A 23991-nucleotide genomic window follows, 5' to 3' on the forward strand; every position below is an offset into this window, starting at 1 on the left:
TTCCACAGGCCACTTCCACCTAGCCAGCTATTCCTCACTTCAAGGACTGTGTCTCACTAGGGCATTGCATAACAGCGGGAGATGAGAAATGTTTGTAATGCCTATTAATGTGTTTATTGTGATTATATCAGAGCAGAGCACTGAAAAGCAGGCTCTAGGCACCTGGTAGTTAAACTTGCCCTCACAGTGCCATCTAGCAAAATCCAGGATAACACTGTTTCCATATAACTACTGCTCTCAGAGTCCCTGTAAGTAAATGTGTCCTGGAGGTGAGTGCATTAAAATTCATTTGACTTGTGAAATATGCAAATTCAGTCATAATTCTTCAGAAATACCATTAGAAGAGTCAGGCTTGAGGATCTCCCTTTATCCTTTTTTGTGCTAATAATACAACAAAATATGGTAATGTAAAATAATGTTGTCTAGTATTATTTTCTTAAAATAACTGGGAGTTAGGCTTGAAAAGAGATCATTACTATTAACAGGAAATTAATGATTTTGGTAGAAATTTGATGTATAATTTAGCTGGATCTTTTTACATGCAATACGTCAGCAACTGTTGGTTTGAGAATAGCTCAGCTGTTTATTACTCAGAAGTATGAGTAATAAAATAATGAAATCTTGAGGCATGTTTTTGGTTGTGGGGCTTGGGCTTTTTTATGGTGTTGAATTTTGTTTTGTTTTGTTAATACATTAAAATCAGTATCTATTGGAAATCTGGAGGAGGACAAAGTAGCTAAAGATGGCTGCATGTTTAGCAGGGAAAAAGCCTACAAACTTCAGTGAAAGCTGGATCAGATCTTGGATCTCAAAGTGTTTTGTTTTGGTTATGTTTGTTTTTCAGGGTTTTTTTCTTTACACTGTGCATACTGTCATTTAAGCCTGGCATAACTAATTATAATTAAAATACAGTCTTCAGTTCCTCTAGAAAATGCACATCTACCTAATGTTTACTGGGTCATGCCTTCTGTTGCATGATCTTCCTGTACATCTCCATAGGCATGCTGTGACCAAAGCTCCCTTTTGGAAAAACAATTTGCTTCTCTGTTTGTTACAATAATTCCTCCTTCTCAATGATCAATGTGGGATGTGGGAAATCATATATTTGAGGTAATAAACAGTAATGTGGTATTTTTCTTTCAAATAAGGAGCATAGATTATTTTTTTCCCTGTGATTTGAGGCAGTGCTTGTTTTCACTTCAGTTTCAAAATAAATTGTTACTCTTTATCACAGATGTATAATGTTTATACTGAAGCAATAATACTTTTCACAAAGATGAATATTTAACTCAGACCTTTTTCGAGCAATATCAGTAATCTAATAAATCACTAGAAAACAAATCCTCAGTGTTCCAGTATGGCACAAAGCATACTAGGTGTAGCTCTGCACCTGGATACCTGGTGTACAAGCCATTTGTTCTGACCAAAGTTATTTGTATTACCTTTGCCTGGACTTTTTTTATGCCTGGATCTGATAACTTCCTTAAATTATGAGTTCCTGCTTTCTGCACACAAAAGTGGGAGTATTCAGTGCTGATACTGCTGCCTGTCCTGCTGTCAGAGAATTACCTGACACCACACAGAGATCCATGTTATCCCAAATCACAATATATTTCTAACACGTTACAATTATCATGTAAAGACTAATAATATCTGTTGAAAATTCCCAATATCTTACTTCAATGAATGGTATTTTTCTGTATGTAGGCTGAGCTAAAATGCCATCCAATATTACAGAGGCTACATGTAATTGGTCCTGTTATAGAAACTTAAAGGTCTTAAAGATGTCTCATGAGGGCTTTTTTTGTCACTGGATTTATGTGTTAGGCTCATTTCACATATAGTTTCTAAAGTCACAGTAGCACATTATAAACTGGTTATTTTTAAATTTTATTTTAAAGAGAAACCCTTCAGCAATCAGATTTCACTTTCAATTAATCTGCAGAACCCTTCTCTTGCAGCCCACCTTTGCTGCTTGCCATCACAGTATCTCACCTAGTCCTCTAGGAAATGAGATGAACACTCCAAATTCCTTGTGGATTTAGTGCTTTCCACTGCTCCCTTTTCTTTTGTGAATGCCAGGCATTCTTTTCATAAGTGTGTCACAAGAAAGTGTTGTCCCAGCCAGGCTTGGAGGGTTTAATTAGAGGGGAGGTCTCCCAGCATGCCCACGAGGTGATCAGGGATGAATGACTGTATTTCCCTGAGCAAGATCATTCCACAGTTGCAGCTCCACCTCTGTCAGTGCTCATTGCTGACACTGAGGGCTCTGATCTGGGGAGGGACCTGGAAGTGCACAGTGCTTGCTGTGCTGGTGGGACAGCTGTGTCACAGCTGGGAACCAGAATCAGGGTGGGACAGCTGTGTCACAGCTGGGAACCAGAATCAGGCTCTTGCCTGGGCCACAGAAATGGGCTGAGAGTTGGTGGACAAAGAGGGGAAGGGGAGGTTACAAGGCCCTGCTCAAGGCTTTTGACAACTGTAAAAGAAACTCTTACCTATCATGATGTCCATGTACATGTGGGAAAATTTTTGTTTTGTTTTCCAGCCCAGTGATTTTTAGAAGGCAAAAATTCCCCTTTTAGGACTAAAGTTTCAAAGTTGAAATAATGAGTTGTGTCAAAGTCATGGAACATTGCTGTGTTTGAAGAAAAAGCACATGAAGTAGTTTCAATTTCCTGTAGAAAATGTTTGGTTTTTTTTTTATCCTAATTTTGATGAAACATTGAAAATAAAAAATTAAGTCTAACATGAGAAGTGCCTTTGAAAAGCATGCAAGTACATGTGAGTTCAATAAATTTTGTTCAATGCTGAAAGGTATTTATTAGCTAAAATTTCAGCGCATCCTAGTGTCATGACTACAGAATGTCAACTGAAGTGCTTTTACTTCTAGACATTAATACATTGTTTCCTCATTTTTTGACCTATTGTGCTCCTATATAGCTATAGATGAGTGATCCCTGAGTGGTCCTCTTCAGGGACCCCTCTCAGGTTTGAAAGAAAGATGAGGTTAGGTTAAATTTAAAGTGAGACTTTCCATGCACCTACTATTGTGGATTTTCCAAGCCTAAAGGAAAAACAAGTCACAGACATTAGTTGCTGTATTGAATTTATTTCCTGTTAAGATTGAAAGATCTATATAATAGTGACACAGAAGAAATCTCAATTCACTCAGTTTATAGAAGTGAACACACCAGAGGGAAAGGAAAATTTAACTTCATGAAATGTCAACAGATGAATTTCGTCAGCATAGACTTTCCGTTTTACTTCAGAATGTTACACATTGGCAGATAAAGATGAAAGAAAAAAACTGGCTTACAATGTTTGTTCTTCTTCAAGTTGGAAAAGAAATGTCTTGCATTTTGTGGATTGTGGTCAGTTAAATGTTGGGGTTTTTTCCTGAAAGTAAATTATGGATTGCCTTGAGGCCATACTGCATTTTACTTCAATCTGCTACAGCAATACAGAAGAGCCCATCACAGCTGATACTGCACTTGGATGCATTTGTTGCTCAAAAAGGAGCAGGAGAAGCTCAGGAGTCTCTGTTTTCTGAGCTTTTTCCACTTAGTGCACAAAGAATGGAGGCGTGAGCTGGTGATTCCCAAACTGCTCCTTGCTTCCTGCTGAAAAAGCTATGGAGTTAGTGGGTTGGTACCCTTCCATGAAGAATTCTCATATAGGAAAGAGAATTTTCACCCTTATCCCTGTATAAAAATACAACAGACATAACAATATATAAATCTATCTGACTTAAGAACTAGACTCTCAGAACATCTGCTGCAGTTCAGCTAAACTTTCCCTTACCCTCCTGCTGGTTAACGCAGCTGTGCACTGGAGCCATTGGGAACCACAGAGTTCACAGTTGTTCCCTCCATGCCCATTGCATTGCAGTGGCTGAGATAAATAAAAATTAAAAATAAATAAACAAAATCAGGATGAAAACAACCATTTTCTACAGGAAATCGAAACTTCTTCGGGAACTTTTTCTTCAAACACAGCAATGTTCCATGACTTTGGCACAACTCATCTAAGTTTTAGCACCTGTAGTGATGCTGCACTACTTTCCACCAAAAGGATTGACCTGAAATGTTGCAAAATTATCTTGGCTGAGGTTTTACTCATGAAGGATTTCTGGGAAAAAGGCTTAAACATATAGTATGATTTCCAGTTTCTAACCTAGAGGGACACAAAGAAATGTTGGACTGTGGCTGGTGGTCAAAATTTCAAATCAAAAAAAGTGTCTTTTTTTAGTATACTTTAAGCTCCAGAACAGTTTTGATTGGTTTCTCTAGTTATAGTGAAAAAATATGGCTATTTCTTAAAAATTAATCTAACAATTTTGAGCCAAATCCAATTTTTAAGAAAAGGCTTTGTGATAAGAGGAAAAAACAAGATTGAAGGCTGGGTATTACTTTGGATCTATGTTATTTATATGACAGTTGTCACAGTCATGGTTCTACCAGGGAGGATTGAGTGGCTCAAAGGGCTGGGGCCCAATCTTTTTCCCCTTTAGCACCTAGAGTTATGATGAATGTACTTCATAGTTATCCCACACACTTTGCAGACATACTTTGCCCTGCTTTACAACTTAGTTTGGACCTGTGCCTACCTTGGCAGTGCTCTGTTGCATTTCATGTTTGGATTGGCAGATACCTTTCTACGTTTTGCTCCCACTCACTCTGATGAGATCCTGCTCCAACAAACACTTCCATCTCTGATTTATTATTTGCCCATGAGTAATGCTGCTAAAATCATCAGGGCTGTGTCTGTCCTTGTGCCTGAGGGTCTTACAGATTCTACTCCCAGAAATTTCTAAAGCCCTTTGGAAATATTTTAGAGAGACAAGAAAGCAGCACTAAGTCATCATTAGCAAAACATCTCAAATTTTGAGATGTTCCTTTCCTCTGGTGAGGAGGAAAGAGAAAGGAAAAGTGCTTACATCAAGTGCCTTTCCAGGAATCTGTAGGACAGCTGTCATTTGTCTTCTGATGGTGCATCAGTGTGGGACACTGTCATGATGGGTATTTGTTTTCAGCGTACATTCCTATGCAGAATGGGGGTATTGTAATGCAATTACATTGCTGTCTGAGGTTCAGTTTGAGAAAAAGCTATTCTTCCACTTCTTCAAGGCTGAATAAAAACAATAATGGAAAATTCTTCTGAAAGAACAGAAAATATTACCCTTTTAGAGGCTTTTGAATCCTTCTAAATGCAGGATAGAGTTGAATAATATCTCTGCTGGAGAACAGCTTAAAATAGCCTGCAGAAAAGATAACATTTTAACTGAACACCATAATGTAATAGACATTTCTATGGAAACACTTATATTTCTGTAGGATAGCCTTATGAGCTCTTTCAAATTCTGTAAGACTTTTCCATTTGTTGACACTACATGTCTATAAGGGATTATCAGACAGTTCTCAAAGGGCATAAAGCAAACCTTTTACCTATGAATATGTGGACATAGCATCCAGAAATATGAATAAATGCAACAAAAATATCAGGAATAATATAGAAGTAATGAGTACACCCTCACAGGTGAGTGAATAGCTGAAGTATGGCAAATTAGTTTAACATAAATAAATTCAAGGAGAGAGGGGGAGATAACAGTGTTAGATAATGGCATAGATGTACAGAAAGAATCCAGAGGGATGTATTTTTAGGGTGGAAGGTAGTCTGCCTGCTATCAATGCTATCAACGCATATTGAAGCAGGTGGTGGATTGCTCTCACTGAACTGCTTGGCTTTACTCCAACTGATGGTGCTTGGAATCTGTAATGAATGCAGAGGGTGGTCACAGTTCTCCCTTCTCTTTATTTATGTGTGCTTTTTAATTTTCAGAATGCCTATGTCAACATCAATCGAATCATGTCTGTGGCATCAAGGCTTTCTGAGGCAGGCCACTATGCTTCCCAGCAAATCAAACAAATATCCAGCCAGCTGGATCAAGAGTGGAAGAGTTTTGCTGCAGCTCTGGATGAGCGCAGCACCATCTTAGCCATGTCTGCTGTCTTCCACCAGAAAGCTGAACAGGTGAGTGGCTCTGGGGAGAGGCAGAATGGCTCCCTGCTATCTCAATAAAGATGATGCTGCAGTTATTGCTTGATGGGTTTTGGCTTATGTGCAGTGAGGCTGAGAGCTTTGTTCTTGGGGGCTCATTGTCCCAAAAACATACAGTAATATTTCCACCCTAAAAACAGCCCATGTCCCCTGGTGGGTGAGACATCTTTTCACTTTATTAATCTGATCATAACTGAAGTACACTGGTGCACTAACAAGCTGTTTTATTTCTAATATTTCATTAGTGCTGTGAATAAGCTCAGCATTATTATGGTCAGGAAAACACTATCTGCACTCATGTATATGTGCTATGTGCAGAGGAATATAACACACATGACAAAGGTGTAGACCAGGTTTCTGGGAGCCAAAGAAAATTATTGTTAATGAATATTACGGAATTCATTCCAACACTTACAGTGCTCCTCATAGCCCCAGACTTTGTTAGAGCTCACTGAGCAGAGATTTCAGAGACAGCTGTTAACATCAAAGAAAATTTTCCTTACCCCTGAACTCTATTTTGTGTCTTTAACAACTACTAGAACAGTTCCATAGTTCATTGCTAGAATAAAGATTTAAAATGTCACTGAATAAACCTTGTGCTTTTTTTTTGCATCTAAGACAGGTTCACCTAATGATGATGCTTCAACATCGATGATATGTTGATTACATTTATTTTCCAGTGACAAACACTGCTTTGGGGCTCTCTTCAATGTTGTTATGTGCTTGTTTTTCCAAGTAGTTAATACCAAAGTTACTAAGTGGGTGTGCTTGATATTTATAAAATAACCCATACTTGAAGCATCTGAAGAAGAAGTTGTAAGAGCTAAGAAGGAAACTCTGTCTGTTAAGCCAGAATATATGTGTTGAAAAGCTTATCTTAAAGAGTAAAGATTTTACCCATTGTTTGTTTCTGACTGTGAAATTACGATGGATTTTTCTTTATTCCGTGCTTCTTATTGACAACAGGCAATAGCATAGAGCAATTACTCACCCTACTGGGCACTTACTCATGTAAGCACACTCAGTGCCTTTGATGGGACTAATAATGTATGAAGATGCCCAGTACAAAACCTTTCATCTCCTTACAATGGGCACTGTAGTGATTAGGCGTAGTCTTCATGTTAGTAATTGGTCAATCATCATATATTCATAAAGAAAAATCAAAGGATATATAGGCAGGCTGTAGTCACAATTAAAATGTTAGGGTTTATTAATGAATTAGATAGTTTTTGTTTGCTTGGTTATGTTTGGGGTAGTTTTTAACCACTTCATAGTTTTTTGGTTTTTTTTTTTTTTTTTTCATGAGTGACCCTCTATTTTCCTGAAGTGTCAGTGTTGTTTTCTATTTCTGAGGAGCTGCTGAGGTATTGTGCAGCATGAAAGGTAATAAACCAGAAAAGTATACTGACCTGCCTGGCACCTCCTCCCTAAAACTGAAGTTTGTGCTGTCTGACAGAAGCCAATTTCTCATTATCAACAGACAGGAAAATTTGCTAATTGTGCCAGCAGTTGCTCCTCACTTGCAGTAAGAGAAAACTCAGTGGAAGAGAAATGCTGAAGTGAAACCTGTGAACTCAGCTACAAAAAAAAAAAAAAGTGAATGTCACTGTGTCCATGAGCCAGGACTAAAATTTCATCTCTGCCTTAGTAACTCTGGCATAAACCAATGCCTTGAGCTAATAATTTGGTCATTTAACCTCTGTATAGTATAAATAGTGAGGTGTTTGAGATTTGGTCTGTAACTAAGTCTGTTGTCTATCAAATATTAATTCCAAATGTGACTCTTTATTAGTTGGCATCCACCAGGGTTTTTTTTAAACTCAAATCAGGGCTTCATTATTTTACAATAAATAGGGCTTACTGTCAAATAGGGCTGTATTGTGAAGCAAAGATACAGATAAACCCACTATTTCCTCTGTTGCAGATCTAATCTATTTTTGCTCCCTTTGTTCTCTCAGTAAGGGTAATCTTATTGCAGATGCAGCCATTTCTCCCAGAGTGTATCCCTGCTTCCCTCTCATGGATCTCTGGTGCAGATTGTCATTCCTCCTCTGGTGCTATAAGCTGCTGCAGTCTCTTTGTTCATCCCTTCCTGCTGATTGAAGGTCTCTGTGATGCCAACAGGAAGCCAGTCTTCTAGGACCATCATCTTTCAGCCTCTGGCACACCCCAGCCTGCAAGGGAGTTGTTGGCTGGGGACAGAGATTTATGAAATATCTATGATATGCAACCTGAGCAGGAAGAAATTTGTTTTTTCAAGGTCTCTTCCTAAAGACCCCACACAGAAAACTGCACAGAATGCAATTTGTCTGATTTGGAAGGATGAAAGGCTAAGTCAACCCTGCTGGGAATTGAACCTCACATCTGTCTTCATGTGCCTCAGAATCACAGTGCTTTCCTGGTTTTTATTGCAGATACATGTGGCATGTATGAATGGGACTCAGCTGAATTCATTCCTGGATGCTTTATTTATTTCTTTTCCTTCTTTTTTTTAGTGTGTGTGCACATACTTGTCCTTCTTAAATTTTTAAGCACAACTAGTACGTACTAAACCATCATCAAGAAAACAGCAAAGAAAAGGAGAAAATAGAAGAAAAGAAAGAAAACAAGACAAACCTTGCCAACTACTTAGCCTCCAGCTAGGCAGTCAACACAAGTGTCTGATCAAAAGCCAGTAGACTGCTCTCAAAACAACCATTTTGTCTAGGTCAAGGTACCACTCAACAGATTCACTGGAGGTGTTTCCCAAATGTCCTCTGATTCCACCTGCTACAAATCTCTCAATTCTGTGGCGTTTTTTTCCTTCTTTCTTTTTTCTTTAATTTCCCCTCCTTTTCTCATGCTAACATGGAGATATTCTAGAGCAAAAGAGAATCTACTTCTCTGGGTTTGTATATGTCTGAAGCTCTTCAAAGTGTCAGGAGGACATAAGACAACATGTCTTATCTCACTGAGATTTCAAGAGAACTTGCTGATTTACTCCAGATGAGATTTCAGCTCGCCAACCACCAGATGGAGGAAGCACCCACACAGGTGTCCTCCCCATTTTGGATGTAATCTCTGAATGGGCTAAAGTGTTCATAAGATGTTCACTCTACAGGTCCTGTCAGAATGAACAAATTAATGTTTTGAATTAGCCAGGAGATCTCAACCAATTAATTCTGGCTCAGAGTCTACCCTCAGAAGTGCATGAGCAGAATTACTGGTAGTAAGTGTTAAGTGCACACACTAGATATTTATGCTGATTCTCAGAAAAGTGACCCCTGACCATTTGTTTCATATTAGTTTACTCCCCAACCAGGAAGATTACTGTTCTCATCTCTCAGCTCTGCCTGGATCTCTCTAAGCACATCTTCAATTCCCTTGTATGAAGAAAAGAAAAGAAAAGAAAAGAAAAGAAAAGAAAAGAAAAGAAAAGAAAAGAAAAGAAAAGAAAAGAAAAGAAAAGAAAAGAAAAGAAAAGAAAAGAAAAGAAAAGAAAAGAAAAGAAAAGAAAAGAAAAGAAAAGAAAAGAAAAGAAAAGAGAAAAGAGAAAAGGCCAGTTAATATTGATAAGATGCAGGGCTAAGATCAAGATATACAGGGAAATTCCAGAAACAGCATCAGGAAAAGTACAAGTAGCTTCATACAAAAAATTGAAAAATTCAGGGTAGCAAGAGGTATTAGGAGTCACTGAGGACAGATGTCTTCCCATCTTTCCCCACAGCCATTCTGGCATGGAAGGACACTAGAATTTTGTTTTAGATTTTCTGGGTCCTGGTGAACCACCCTGGTTATCTGGCAGCTTCCACACAGAGGCAAACAGTGAGCAAAAAATCTAGAGAAATGCAGAGTACAAAATGTCTGAGCTGTGTTTTGGAGCAACCACCTGGTACAGCAGAGCAGTCCCTGAGGAAAATTAGTAAGAAGTCTGAGAATTCTTTATTACCTGTTAGAATTTGCATACAGAATTTGCAACTCAGGTTGAGAATTAGGAATAAGTGTGGGTCATCATTTTAAAGATGCTTTTGGATTGGATCAGAGACACAAAGGTACTATAGGGACTTCTTTAATTTTTGAGAGACATTCTTCCTAATCTTTCTGAAATCCTTGTAAAGCATGGACATTATTTTAGTCTGTCATTTCAAATCATATTTAAGGGGTTTTTATGTTCCCAATAGGGGATATTCTAGTCAATAAACTAATTACAAATGTAAGCATTTCATTTAAATGGTATTGAGTTCTAGTAGACAGTAATGACTCCTGTTCCAAACTAACAGTTAGTAATTTACAATTTTAAATGCAAGTTTTTGCAACTCAGTCAAATGGTGGTTTTGTGTTGTGGTAAGAATTTGCTTCTAGCATGAAGGGTTACATTTAAATATTTTTTTGTCTGCCACAGTGTGTGACAAATAATAAAAATTAACAAAGCTGCTCATTTGAAAATATCGAAATCAATAGTGCTATGGCCTGAACTAACACTTTGCAACAATCTCTAAAAAACTCTATTTGCTCTTTCTGCATGACTCTGCACACACAGCACAGACCACTCTGCACTCTTTCAGAATATCAAACTCTGACAGGCTGCATCTCTTTAAACCTTTTAAAACAGATGATGTCATCTGCTCTTGCGAGTGGCAGAAGCAAAATTAACAAAGTAATTGTGACATTGTCTACATACAAAAGATAGATGCAAACCAGCAAGGTGGATGTGTGCAGTGGATCTTCCTGAGCCTTCTCCCATGTACTGTGCAAATCACAGTCTGGAGATGTGACAATAGATGAGTAACATGACTGTAAGAGCTTTTACTGAAATGGTTAGAATTCAGCAGTTTTGATAAGAACCATAACAGTGTGATTCCAGCTGCAGGAGCACTCATCTGTGAGGTGTAAAGGTCTCTTGTTCACTGTTTTGACCAAGAGGTTCATGGAACAGCCCCAAAAGGGATTGATCCCAGCTCTGTACTCTTAAACTGCATCAGAAATCATGTGAATTCCATTACTTTGGCACAAAATGTGATGACTTCAGCTTTTTGCAGGGATGTTTGGGGATTTCATCTGCACAGATTCAACAGCTCATAAGTCAAACCAGTGCAGGAGAGCCTGCCATCTTTGCCTGTGGCTTTCTAGAAAGCACAGTTGTCACTGGTAGATTTGTACTTTGTAGACATGAACTCTTAGGAATTCATCTTTTGTCACAAATCTTTGTGCACAGAAGTGTTTACAGTGCAAACACTTTAGAGCCTTGATTACACAGCAGCATGGTGAATAGCTTTACACTACCAATAAAAAAGGGTGCTGATGCCAGAGACAGAGTTGAATTGGAATTCTTTGCTTTGAATCTCACAGCCCTTCACGCTGTGAGTGAGTGCTTAACTAACAAGCCACAGGTGAACACTTCAGGAGGTGACAAAGCTGTGATCCTGGGGTGCTTTTGTGGCATTATTCATTCGTCCTACAGGGCACTACATCCGTTATATAATTAGCTGTTCTTTTTTATAAATAGCCCAAGGTGTGGCAGGCTGGTTTAACAGAAAGATGGAGGAAAAGAAAGCATTAATGAGAAATAATGAGGTGGCATTAGGCAGCTCGTATGGACAAAATATGAACATGTGAACTGTGTCATTGAACCAAGCTGTGCTTAAAAGAAAAACAGGGTGGGAGTCTTAGAGACTAAATTCCTCTTTCCTTTTACAGACCAGGCAGCACCCAGGAGAGCTTCCTCAGTTTGTTCTGCCAAAGTGCATCAGCATTGCTCTGGAGGCCTTTAGAGTCGAAAAAAATATTTTTTCCACCCCTTTGCACCCCAAAGTGTTCAGTTTCTGGCTGGCTGTTAAGGCTTCCAACCAAGGTGCTAAACCATATCAATTGCAATGGCAATGCTTTTTTTTTCCCTCCCTCTTCATGGACATCTGCCCACCAGGAACTGGACTGAGACCAGCAGCTCATTTTGTGCTGGCTGCCTAGCAGCCATCAGATGGCAATGGCATCTGATCACTGCTGACCTGGGCCAGAAGCACATGGGACACAGGGGCTTAAAGCCTTGGCATCCTAATAGTTACCCCACCAGGCTGGACCTGGGATGGGAGCTCCTTGGATGCAAACTGTTTGCCTTTCGCTGAAAAGAATCTCAGCAGTGATTTCAAATGGGAGTTTTCTGTTCCTAATGTGAGTAGTATAAGGACAGGTAAATGAGGGAAGACAGACAGATGAGACAATGCCAAATGCAGCTGGAGCTGTCACTGTGCCCTTTTGTGCTTCACACTGGTGTTTTTTCTCTAAACATGTTGCAGCTCCCTTTTGCAGTGTTGTAGCCTCCCTGATGGTGTGCAAAGGCTTTTAGAATGGCTGTTTGCTGAACCTGCTTAAATAAGCATTTATTTTTAATCCAGAAGGAACAGAAAACCTTCCTTTGGATCTAGGCATCCTTTGAGTACTGAAGAGGTGGCAGGAATGTGCCTTTCCAAGGTGCCCAAAAGGACTCCTTTGTAACTTCTGTGTTCTCCTCAGTCATTGCTGCAGTCATGTGTGGCACTCGGCAAAGTTCTCTAATGTTGATGAGGTGTTTTGTGTCACTGTTGCTCATTGTTCCTGGAATTGTTTCAGTTCCTTTCAGGTGTGGATGCCTGGTGCAAAATGTGCAGTGATGGAGGCCTCCCCTCAGAAATGCAGGACCTGGAACTGGCCATCCACCATCACCAGACCCTCTATGAGCAAGTGACCCAGGCCTACACAGAGGTATGTGCTTCCCAGAGCAAATGTGAGTGTCTGCTAAATGATAACAGACCTGTGATTGCATTTGGGAGCTTAGCTTTTCTAAATGAGGTAGGATTTCCTTTCCATTCCTGCATCTCTTCCAAAGATAGAGACAGACCCAATCCCAGGCTGTAGTACATGACTTCCCAGCAATTTGCTTGTAAGGGAAGAACCAAAGGACAAATCTGAAATCATACAGAAATGAAATCCAGAACCAGTGTTGGCACCCCAAAGAAGAGGCATTTCTCTGTCTCTGCTGAACTGGGAATCCCTTTTTGCCACCAGGACTGTTACTCCTTTTGCTTTCCTTCTGTGGATGAGTCCTGGCTCTAGCACAGGTATGCCAATGGCTCAAAGGATGCCAAAGGCTTTTTCCTTCAATGTACAAGAGAAAGAGATGTAAAGTCCTAATTGCAACAAATGCTCAAAAGGCTGCTTTAGATAGAATCTAGAATCATTGAGGCTGGAAAAGACCCTTAAAATCCTGAGTCCAACTGCTGAGCTATCATCTACCACTAAATCCTGTCCCTAAGCACCATCTCAGATGTATTTGTATATACTGTTGTAAAATATCTCTGACCTGAATAGGGTATGTGCTTTTTTCCTTTAAAAGAGGATGCCAAGAACGCTGAGACAAATTCTCTGGAATTTTGTCAAAAAAACCGCACATGAAGTTCTTGCTTTTTTCCCCATTCAGGCTGCAGCATAAAGTAAAAGCTACTGACAAAAAGGCAGTTTCCCTGTGCTGTACTGGAGTGTCTCTTTGGCTGTGAAGGGATTTTGTTCCTTGCAGGGTTTTCCAGGCTGGACTGGAGGACTGTGGTAGTGTTTGTTATACTTAGTAAGTCACCAAGTGAAGACTCCAGGACAGAATATATATGTATATATGTATATATGTATATATGTATATATGTATATATGTATATATGTATATATGTATATATGTATAATCTCCCACTTGCTCATGCCTTGCTCTGATCATCATAGAGGAATGATATATTTTCTCTAAACCCTATTTTTTCCCTAGTGCAAACTGTACATGTTTCACAGATGGCACCATTAGTCTTGTCACTTCCAAGGCTCTGGAGGTCTTCCTGAGGATATATATATATCCTCAGGATATAAAGGATATCTGCAGATTTTCACTTATTCCCTATCTTTGTATAGAGCAGCCATGGGATGATTCCACTAGCACAACAAACTCTATCCTTTGGTTCACCCAAGGTTACATAATTTCTTTCAGAAGCATTTCCATTCTGCCCATCCTTTCCCTACCACAAAGCTAGGAATATCAACAGGTGATAGGAGTGTGTGTGTGTGTCAGGTGGTGAGCTAAACTTTCCCAGAGTCCAGCAGCAGTTTGCTTTGACAAATGCAACACTGGATCTTACACCTTACTGGGATTGCAAGTCATGGGGTGTGGGTCCGTTCAGCCTAAGGCTTTTGCGATACTTGAAAATGTGTTGTAAATAAGATGATGTGACTAACCTGTGTTGTTTTGCTTGTCTCCTTGCACAATCCTTGAAAAATTCAAAAAGGTTCACATGAAAAGAGTTTTGTTGATTTATTTTTGCAGTTATGAGGAGAACATGGAAATGAATGAAAGAGCACAGTAGGTGGCTTCTCCAGTTGTGAGGCAGTTCCTTTCTGAAATCTGCTCATTGGGGATCTCTGAGAGCACAGAACTTCTGAGCTATTGATTGGGAATGCAATAATAGTCTCAGTTTTGGAAAGCAAACTTTTTAAGCTGAAGAATTTCAGAGCTGCAGATGATATGAAATCCTGGAATATCTATGTTATCCTTGAGAATACTGAGTGCCACTGGTTACCTGATGGTCACCATGGTCCTTTTCATTTAGTCCAGTGTGATGGGACAGGGGTGTAAATTGGAGAGCAGAAGAACACTTCTAATAGCCTCTGATTTGTATTGATGATAATTAACAGAACAACACAATGACTTCAAATCTGGTGGTTTATCTCTGTCTGTCCAGAGAATAACCAGAAGGTTATCCCCATCAGGCAAAAATCATAACTTGAAATCTCTGAGGCTTTTTAGACAGACAACAGAAGCAAATTGCCATGCAACAGATAAAAACCTACATCCTATAGAAGAGAAAGGAGTGAGACAATGCAGAAGTGTAGCTATTAATAGGTCTGTATTACAGCACAAACTTTGTAAGAAAGTTTTCCTGAGTAAAACATGTGTGTTATATTTTCTGTGCAATCACATCTCTTACTGCTAAACTTTTGAACCTTGATTTTTAATCCCAGTTCTGCTGTGATTGTAGCAGTGTAAATCAACAGGGACTCTATTAAAACCATTGGAACACCACCCAGGGAGTGATTCAAACCACCTCTAAGCCCAAATCCCAGGAACAGAAACACAGTGAATTACACAGTGGATTTAGCCAGTGCAAAGAGTTTCTGGTCTAATAATCTGCACCCACATGTGTCCATGGCCTTGGTTTCCTGTTCCCAGCAATTAAGTAGTTGCTACTTGTCTTCCCACAGATAAAATAGGATGTAGTGTGCCTTATCTTCTTCCTCTGGAAGCTGCTTCTTCCTGACTAGCAGCTAATGCCATCTCCATAATCTTGCCAAGGTAACACCTGTGCCTCAATATTTCCTCCCAAAATCCTCTATCATATCACTACTATCCACTGCTGTTGTTCCTCTGTGACCCTAAAAGGCTCCAGCATGTGCAAATAATTGCAGCTGATCTTCAGCAGCAACTGAAATTGTGTGGGAAGCCACTCCCTTTGTACTCTCCAGTTATTTCCTGATCTAGTTTCAAATTACCTTGAATACTTAAAAGAACCCCAAGAATTTTCCTAAGGCCACCAAATAGTCGTAAATATGATGAGATTTGACTCCAATTTTTGTCAGTATGCATCTCAAAAGGTCTCTTGGCTTCTCTGAAAATGCACTGCACACCCAGTGCTACCACAGACCAGGACATGGCATAGCCTGCCAGAAGACAAGGTTTGGGCATTAAAAGGGTATTTGCTACATTTGAATAAGCAACTTATAATACAGGAATAAATGAGACATGGAAATCCTGGACATGTGTTTTAACTTTGATAATATTCCAAATTTGGACTGGATGAAAAACATTCATTACCCTATTTTCTGTCAGTATTGGCGATTGTGATTGCTTACAAATACATTTTTCATGAAAACTTGTCGTTTTCACTGCAGTTTGTTTCAGAGGGAAAAGCAAAAAGAAGGCTGGCAAAAGAGAGGGATTCCAATAGTGTCCTCATTTACCATTTCTGTTGAACAAAATATTTTAATTTTGTAATCTGAAACAGAAAAGTTATTTCAAAAAGCCATTTTTTGAGAATCAGTGCATGAACACATTTTTTTAGCAGAAATCTGTTTTTTGTGGTTAAATTTATCATTTTGCCCCTGCAATATGAAAATGGTCCAGGAATGTTCCAAAAAAAAAATCTGACATTAAAAAACCAGGCATCCTGATTTTTTTTTAATGCCCAAATGCCTTTGCATCAGTAAATATCTTTTAATATGCTTGAAAAAGGTTACGTGTGTGCAGAGGGCTTTGTATTTCCCAGCAAACTTCATCGTCTATTGAAAACTGAGACCATAGGTCCCTCTGAGCTGTTCCTGGGGAAGAAAAGAATCAGTCATATACTAATTTATTTTTCACTGCCACTGAATGAAATACAGAATGGAATGTCACACTTCTGAATGTATAGACATACTTAGTAATCCTACAAAGAAGGACTCTCCCTTATTATACCGAATATGAATGACTCTGCCATCTGTGGTTTTCTTAAAATGCCACCTCCTCACAGAGATAGGCCCGCTCTTGCAAATGCCACCTGTCACCAAGCAGTGTGTGTCAGGAATTTTCAGTGCCCAAGTGTCACCATGGAATAAAGCCCTGGGGTCTCTGCGTGCAGCCCCAGCAGTGCTGTACCTGAGCTCCTGCTGAGTGACACAGCAGGGCCACTTGGAAGCAAAGGCAAGTGCTGCATGTGTAAGTACAAGTCAAAAAGAGATGTTATGAGCTCTTTCTTCCTTTTTGACTGAAATAAAGAAAACACAGGGCATAAAAAGAATGAGCTAGGCTGTTCTCTGTCAGCTGGCAGATATTTAAGTACCAGTGCAGTGAAGGAGATCTATTTCTTCATTCAGGTGAGCCAGGATGGAAAGGCCTTGCTGGATGTCCTACAGCGTCCCTTGAGTCCTGGGAATTCTGAATCTCTCACTGCTACTGCAAACTACTCCAAGGCTGTTCACCAGGTGCTGGATGTGGTACATGAGGTCCTGCATCACCAGCGGCGCCTAGAAAGCATCTGGCAACACAGAAAGGTCCGGCTACATCAAAGGCTGCAGCTCTGTGTTTTCCAGCAGGATGTTCAACAGGTAATAGCCCTACTAAAGAGATAAAAAATGACCCTTTATTTGCAGCCATAAAGGTTAGTGACTCATGCAGAGGCTGGTGCCACAGCTCTAGAAATCTGCTAAAATCCTAATGCATCTTTTGGTATCTCTTGGTTTCATGTTGGAAATCATCAATCAGTCAATTGAATATTGATCAGTCCATTCCCTGTAAGAATGTGACACTGTTCTCAGTGGTTAATTTGTCACGAGTGAGCAATTAGCTATGGGTACTCTACTGTTCCTGAGAAAGTGATGTTTAATAGAAAAAAGAATTTCAAGTGCAAAAAGCAATTGATCTGTGGTGTATTTCAGCTTTCAGTGTGGAAACAACATAAACTGACAGTTTTGTGGTGCTGTTTACATGGTCTTTGCACTATTACCACTTATGGAATCCATACCCATACTATGAGTTTGCTGGCTCCAGTGAAGTGCACACCCCAATGCTCAGAGCCCTCCTCACAGAAGTACAGTTTATACAGCACAGGTTTGTCTCAGAGAACCTCAGCTCCAGGTGGATAACTTTTCTCTCCCACGTGTGAGTGCCAGCACAAGAGAGTGAGTGACAATAAGTATGAGATGCCATGTTTGTAACTGCCAAATATGCAGGCACAATCCGCAGATGTTCCAGGGCTCTGCTCATTCAGGGTGGTGTGGTTTGCTTAAGGGCCCCATTATAGCCCAAAGCAGATGTTGGGAGCAATATGGTACTTGCTTTAAATGAAGAGGCTGAATGCTCTAATCATGTTTATAGGGCATTCTAATGTCCCTGGGGTTCTTTATGCCACTGCCTTCCTCCGAGTGAAAAACGAGGCAGAGATGGAGCAACAAAGCTGTCACATGCAAAACAGACATGAACCAACAAGGACAGGAGACAGGCAACTGTTATTCAATGTGCAAATGTGTGGTGCTATTAGTGCCATAACTGGAGTGCACCAGCACAGGCAGAACTGTAGCTGTAGATGTTCTTTGCAAATATTTCTGAGCATTTCTTTGGCAGTCTTCAAAAATTTGCCAGTATTTCTACCTACTCAGGTTTTCCTCTAAAACCACAAAAATATTCATGAGATATATATAATTAAAACTAGGACTGAATGTAACAGATGCTTAATTTAAGCAACTTTTTTTTCATTATGTTTCAGCAAACATACTGCATGGTAATGAAATTCATAAGCTATATATTAAACAGAGCATGTATTTGGTATTCAGTAAGAATACTTTCAGCAAATGATATGAATTTAATACAGTTTTAGGGCTAAAATCTGAAAAATCAAGTGTTTTTTAAATTCTGATGGTTATGTACTTTTTCTAATTGTGGTATTTAACATCAATAATAATCTTAGGTATTCTTCATTCCCTAGGGTGATTTACACTTTTGTTCCATCTTTCCAAACTGAAACTTTCTTTCTTACATCTTCTGAATTCAGTAGAGGTGTTTATGAGGTTCATTCATGAAACCCATTCAGACTTCTACTTCCCACACATGCAAGGCAATGAAGCTGTGTCACTGGTGTTCAAAAGGAGCAGGTCTTTGTATGTACTGTGGCTTTTGGTGAGAGAAAAAGAAACAGGCAGTAAGAGTCTCTGGAGCACAATCACTTGAGAGAGCATTACTCTGTGTGAGTTCTGTTGGCAGCAGTCTTTCCAAATTTTTCTCTTAATGGGTAGTTATTATCTGGGAAGCAACAACTTAATGACAGACATGCTTCCATCCTAGCACACACTGGAGGCATCTCTTTGTCCTACTTAGAAAGTAGAGAGGAAGAGATGAATCATTCTGTTCACCAAACATCTGTACTATTCAAGATAAATGCTTTGTAACTCATAAATGAAATTATCAGCTAAACAGAAATATGAATTGTAGATTCTATGAGGAGGAGGAGGAAGATATCTGAGCATGTTGATGAGGGCTTTTTTTTGAAACTAATCACCTCCTGTATATCTGTCATGCAATTCCTATTATGCTTATTTTGTTAAAAGCCCATCAGTTGGTAGATGAAGCTGTCTACCTGTATATTGTCACGATCATAAGCAAGACTTATCTCTAATAATTTCTTGCCTTGTCAAAATTTAACAACCTTCAACTGAGTTCCTCCTAGTTCAATTCTAAAATGAAAAGATGTGGGAGAAGAGATTCTGACAAGAGAGCCCTGAGTTTATTATACTTCTCTGTCTTCCAAACACGTAATGATACAGCATAGTTTCTCTGAGGAAGATATTCCTCTCACACAGCTCAGAATTAAACAGTTTCCCACAGGTGCAGTTTTCCTGTCAGGATATGCTGTGGCTCACCCTCTCCAGCTGTTGCCCAGTGCAGTAAAAGTTCTGGGGGAAGATGAGCTCTGTGGCAGAGCTTGGACTCCTTCCCTTGTTCATCCATGCCTTTCTTGTCGTGTCACCTGTTGTGCATCAATCTTGTCTCACACATGGATGTTAACAGGGACGGGTTTTGTTGTGTTGAATGTCTTAATAAAGACTGCAAGATTATTTTGCATCCTCTCAATCTGCTACTAGCAGCATTAATAGATTTTGGTAAAGACATCTCCAAGAAGAGACTCTTACAGACCCTGAGAGAACAGTAATTCTTATCTAGCTACTCTGGTTAGTCTTGTCAGAGGGATTGAGTGTTTGGGCATGGAATATCAAGAGATAATAAAGAAGTCTTGCAGAACTGATTAGCTGGATGAAGGCTTTGTGTAGGCCAAGTGTGTGCCATTTGAACTGGATTTGAGAGTTCAACTGTGTTCAGCAGGGCTCATTCATATAATTTCTAGTTATCTAGAGATTCATTTGGAAGGCAAGACTGCCTGCTGTATGTACTAATGGCATGTCAGGGCTGTGTTCTCAGAGGTTCACACTGTCAAGGAAATACTTCTGATTCTAGCTGGGTTTCAGCATGAACTGCACAAAATCCCTACAGTTACAGCATAACTGAAATACATTGTGCTTATAAAAAAACAGTGTAAACACTGTGGATTGGATTGCCAAGTTATAATATTAATGTAAGAAATGTTATGCTATAAAATATCAGGAGAAATAATCACTACCTCACACCATCAGACATTTTACAAGACTATTTGCTACTACATCTATGTATTAATACAATTACATCCATTTGCACTTGTGAACCAAGATAAATAATGGTGTGCTGAGGATGCTGAGTTATGAATATACAGTGTTTTAAAGAAGGAAAGAAAATAAATGGTGTGAAACTGCATTTGCAGCCTTCCCAGGAAATAGAGCACCATTCACACAAAAGCAGCAGCAGTTAAGAAAATTTGTGAGCTGCCATGAGGTTCAACACAGGCAGGAACTGACAAGAAACTCTTTTAACACCAAAAGTATTTAGGATCATTATAAAAATGTTGGGTTGCTGAGTGTGTAAAATACTTCATTGCTTCAGTTGATTTTTAGAAGTTCTCTGGTTTCAGATAGGGAAAAACTGTGCTGTTTGATCCTTTTAGAACACAGCTGTGGGAGGATGTGCTGAGATTCTGTCCTGCAAGGGAGAAGAAAAATCCCTTTGACTTTCATGCCGTTGTTTTGTAGTGGATGCAGATGCATTGGCCCATTTTTGGTACCTTTTCCCTTTTGCTCCTCTCTGCTCTGGGTCTTCCCCTTCTGCAGACCCCTTCTGGGTCTTCCCCTCATTTCCCATCCCATTAACACCATTTCCATTTCTGTTGAGGTTTCAAACTGTTCTCATATTTTCTCACATTCCCACTGCTTTGCACTATTGGGTCCCGATTTATCCTCCCAGCCTCTTTGTGCATCTCTCCACTCTAACATGTTCCTTTTGCTTCATGAACAGTGACACCATGGAACAGCAAGGGCAGCAAAAAGCTTGTAGCATGAAATGTTATCAAGCAGCCTTAGAAACAGCTGAAGTTTATAAGGCTGTTCTTCACCCCATTGCCTCCCCATCCCCTTTGTTTCACACAGGCAAGACTTTCACCTGAATTCTCCACTCTATACTCAATCAAGTGAAGCACACCTGTTAAAGTAGGAGAAAGGAGACCCATTTGATGCATTATTGAAATGGTCTGGGCAAGCCTTGAAATTGGTACTTTAGCACACTTTCATGTCAGAACAGTCATACCGATACTCTCATTCTGCAGCCTTCATTGCTTCTCACAGAAATTCTGGGTCTTTCCATCATTTCCATACCTACATGCCAACACAGCCTGGCACAGGCAGCCTGTTTCTCCACAGACTCCTGACTCTCTGAAGAACTCTGCTGGTGCTTCTTTCTTCTTGCTTTCCTTTGGTTGGGATGTCTGCCTATAAATAAAGAGTAGAAGAATAGGTGGATGTAGAGGTACTGTGTGCTGGTGGTTTCTTGGCTATGAAAAGTGTTGAGTTAGCTGTGGTAGCTCTGCATGGCAAAATGGAGCAGATGAAGACCTTATGGCAGATGAAGACCAGTGGTGAACAGCAAGATGATGCTGAGAAACATTTACTAGCGAGACAGTAGGCAGTGCTAAGAGAGCTGGAACTGTTGCCTTTCCAGCTGCAGTGATGTCTCAAATCCTCTTGGTTACTGAGAAGGTCAAGCTAGACTAGTGTCAGGTTCATCTGATTTCTCTAAATTTGGGATTTGCCTTCTGTTGGCTTCATGCCCAGATACATTAAGGGACATAGTTTTGGTTTCCTTACGTGGTTATCTGCCTTCTGGTGATGGATAAAAAGGCCATGTGGCCATTCTGATATCATTACATTTACCAGCTGCCATTGCTGTGGGAGACTGCAGAGTATTGAAGAGAAAAGGCTGTCTCTCTTCATAACCAAGCACTTTAACTTGTAATGTGTCTGGCTTTTACTGGCAGAGAGAACAGATCAGGGCATGATCCTGACATCATCCGTATGGAAAAATGTCCTGCCAACATCTGTCTGTCTCCATACACTATCTGAGAATGCTGAGCACTCCATGTGATACATGTGATCTATGTAGTCCATTTGCAGAAGAATGCTTGGATGTTTGAGTTTATGTTTCATTTAGCACTCACGCAAGATTTTAGAGGATTAGGTCTGTGTATTGCTCCCCCATTTGCCTGTGTACACTTGGTTGTTTTGGTCCCTTCAAGGCACTGAAGAGCTGTCTACAGCATTCTGTAGTTTTCCAACTTGTCATAGTTTGTTTCAAAGACAAAGGAAATGAAGGGAAATAAATGAATATATCTGCTTTTGTGCTTTGTTTACAATAATACCTTCACTTGGTCTTGTAAAACTAGAGATTTATTCATAAACAATTGCTGAGGAAGAGAAAAGAACATTATAATTAAGTCAAGATTATATTTACTACCAGATGACTTCAGCCACATCACCCTGCAAGAATACATCACATGCTCTGTGTGCCATCTGAACAGATTTAGCCTGTAAATAGCTCCCACTGTCAGTCATTAATTAAAACATTACGATTCAAAGCATCCTAGAGAATTTTCACAGCTCCTTTGGTAAATTGATGTGGTCATGAGATGCATTTAATGTTTGTCACTTACGTGTTTACATTTTCAGAGTATTACTGCTGTGCTTTCTCTGAGCTTAAAAGGTGTGTGTGGCCTTATTGGCCATAAGTGATAGTGAGTAGAGGTTGTAATTATGGTTGTATTGCCCCCTAAAAATAATGAAAAAGGAATCAATATTGATAAAACTTCTTGGGAATCTTCTCCCAATGGGATACAACAGGAGAGAAAACAACATTTTGTTATCCATGGCTAAGAGCAATACCTTTGTTCTCACTAACCCTGTCCTTCCAGCAGCTGGTGATGCCCCTGGTTTATTATCTGATATGAATATCTCACCAGACAATTCTGATAGAACACCATACAACTTTTACCTACACAGCTGTAAAGGACCAACTTAATACTATGTGTACGTGTCTCCAAACTCACATACATCTCTAACACCCCTGATGTAGCACTTCTCTGCTTTATTATTTATGCAGCAAAGGATGTACAGTTGTAGTAAAAGGGTTTTCTGTTTGCTTCCATCCACATCAGAGACCGTGCAATTAAACATTTTGTCAATTGCTTTTCACAGCAATTTTCATTCCATTCCTGTTGCTCCTGCCAAAGGAGTGGGAACATTTTCAGGCAATGTCAGTGTGAGCCCAGGCATTTAAGGGATCTGTGGCCCCACTCATCTTCTGAAGAGGTCTTATAAGTAGCCAGTACTGGAAGTAAAGTGGTGGTTTATTTGTGCTGATTAGTATCCTGCAAATATAGTGAAAATAGCCACTTAAATAACAAGCATTGCTGAGTGATTTAGTTGCTTGTTTTGATCTGTTAAAAAAGGACTGTCATTCCTTAATTTGAACCCACAGTGGCATGGGATTGTGCAGGAGTTTCAGATGATTTCTACTGACTGTGGATGTTTCTCTAAGCTCTAGTGGTGACAGAGTATAGAGTAAGAGCACCCTGCACAGCTACACAGCCCCTGGTACTCCTTGACCAGATTGTGTTGGATTTGCTGCACAAGGAACTACACTAGGAAAGAGAATATTGCCCACTTATGGCTTCAGCTTCTGGTGATTTCATAGGGATGTCTCCTTTAGCTTGCAAAGACATGGAGCATGTATTGGCAGTGTGGTCAGGGTTGTGCAACACAAGCAGGACAGGGTTCATGGAAAAAGAGCACAACTTAAAGAAGTAATGTGCACTTTTCCTCTTTATCAATGACTCTGTCTTAGAAATCTTCCTTTTGAAGGGCCACAGCAGAGTTTCCTGAGGGAGGGTGCAGTCATGTGGCATGTTGCTGTTTGGGCAAGTTCAGACAGTGGCTGTTGGTATAGAG

The 23991-nt window shown here is 39.8% G+C and overlaps 1 protein-coding gene across 6 annotated transcripts in view; it reads left to right on the forward strand.

Moving 5' to 3' along the window:
- KALRN (kalirin RhoGEF kinase) overlaps positions 1 to 23991 on the forward strand; it is a 465987-nt gene that overhangs the window by 217295 nt on the left and 224701 nt on the right. For all 6 annotated transcript variants that reach the window (XM_030952836.1, XM_030952840.1, XM_030952837.1 and 3 more), the window contains exons 8-10: positions 5842 to 6033; positions 12646 to 12777; positions 16954 to 17184. In XM_030952836.1, coding sequence (XP_030808696.1) covers positions 5842 to 6033; positions 12646 to 12777; positions 16954 to 17184 — 555 coding nt within the window. The remainder of the gene's footprint in view (positions 1 to 5841; positions 6034 to 12645; positions 12778 to 16953; positions 17185 to 23991) is intronic.

The sequence above is a fragment of the Camarhynchus parvulus genome, chromosome 7 (genome assembly GCF_901933205.1).
Source record: "Camarhynchus parvulus chromosome 7, STF_HiC, whole genome shotgun sequence".
In the NCBI taxonomy this organism is placed as follows: Eukaryota; Metazoa; Chordata; class Aves; order Passeriformes; family Thraupidae; genus Camarhynchus; species Camarhynchus parvulus.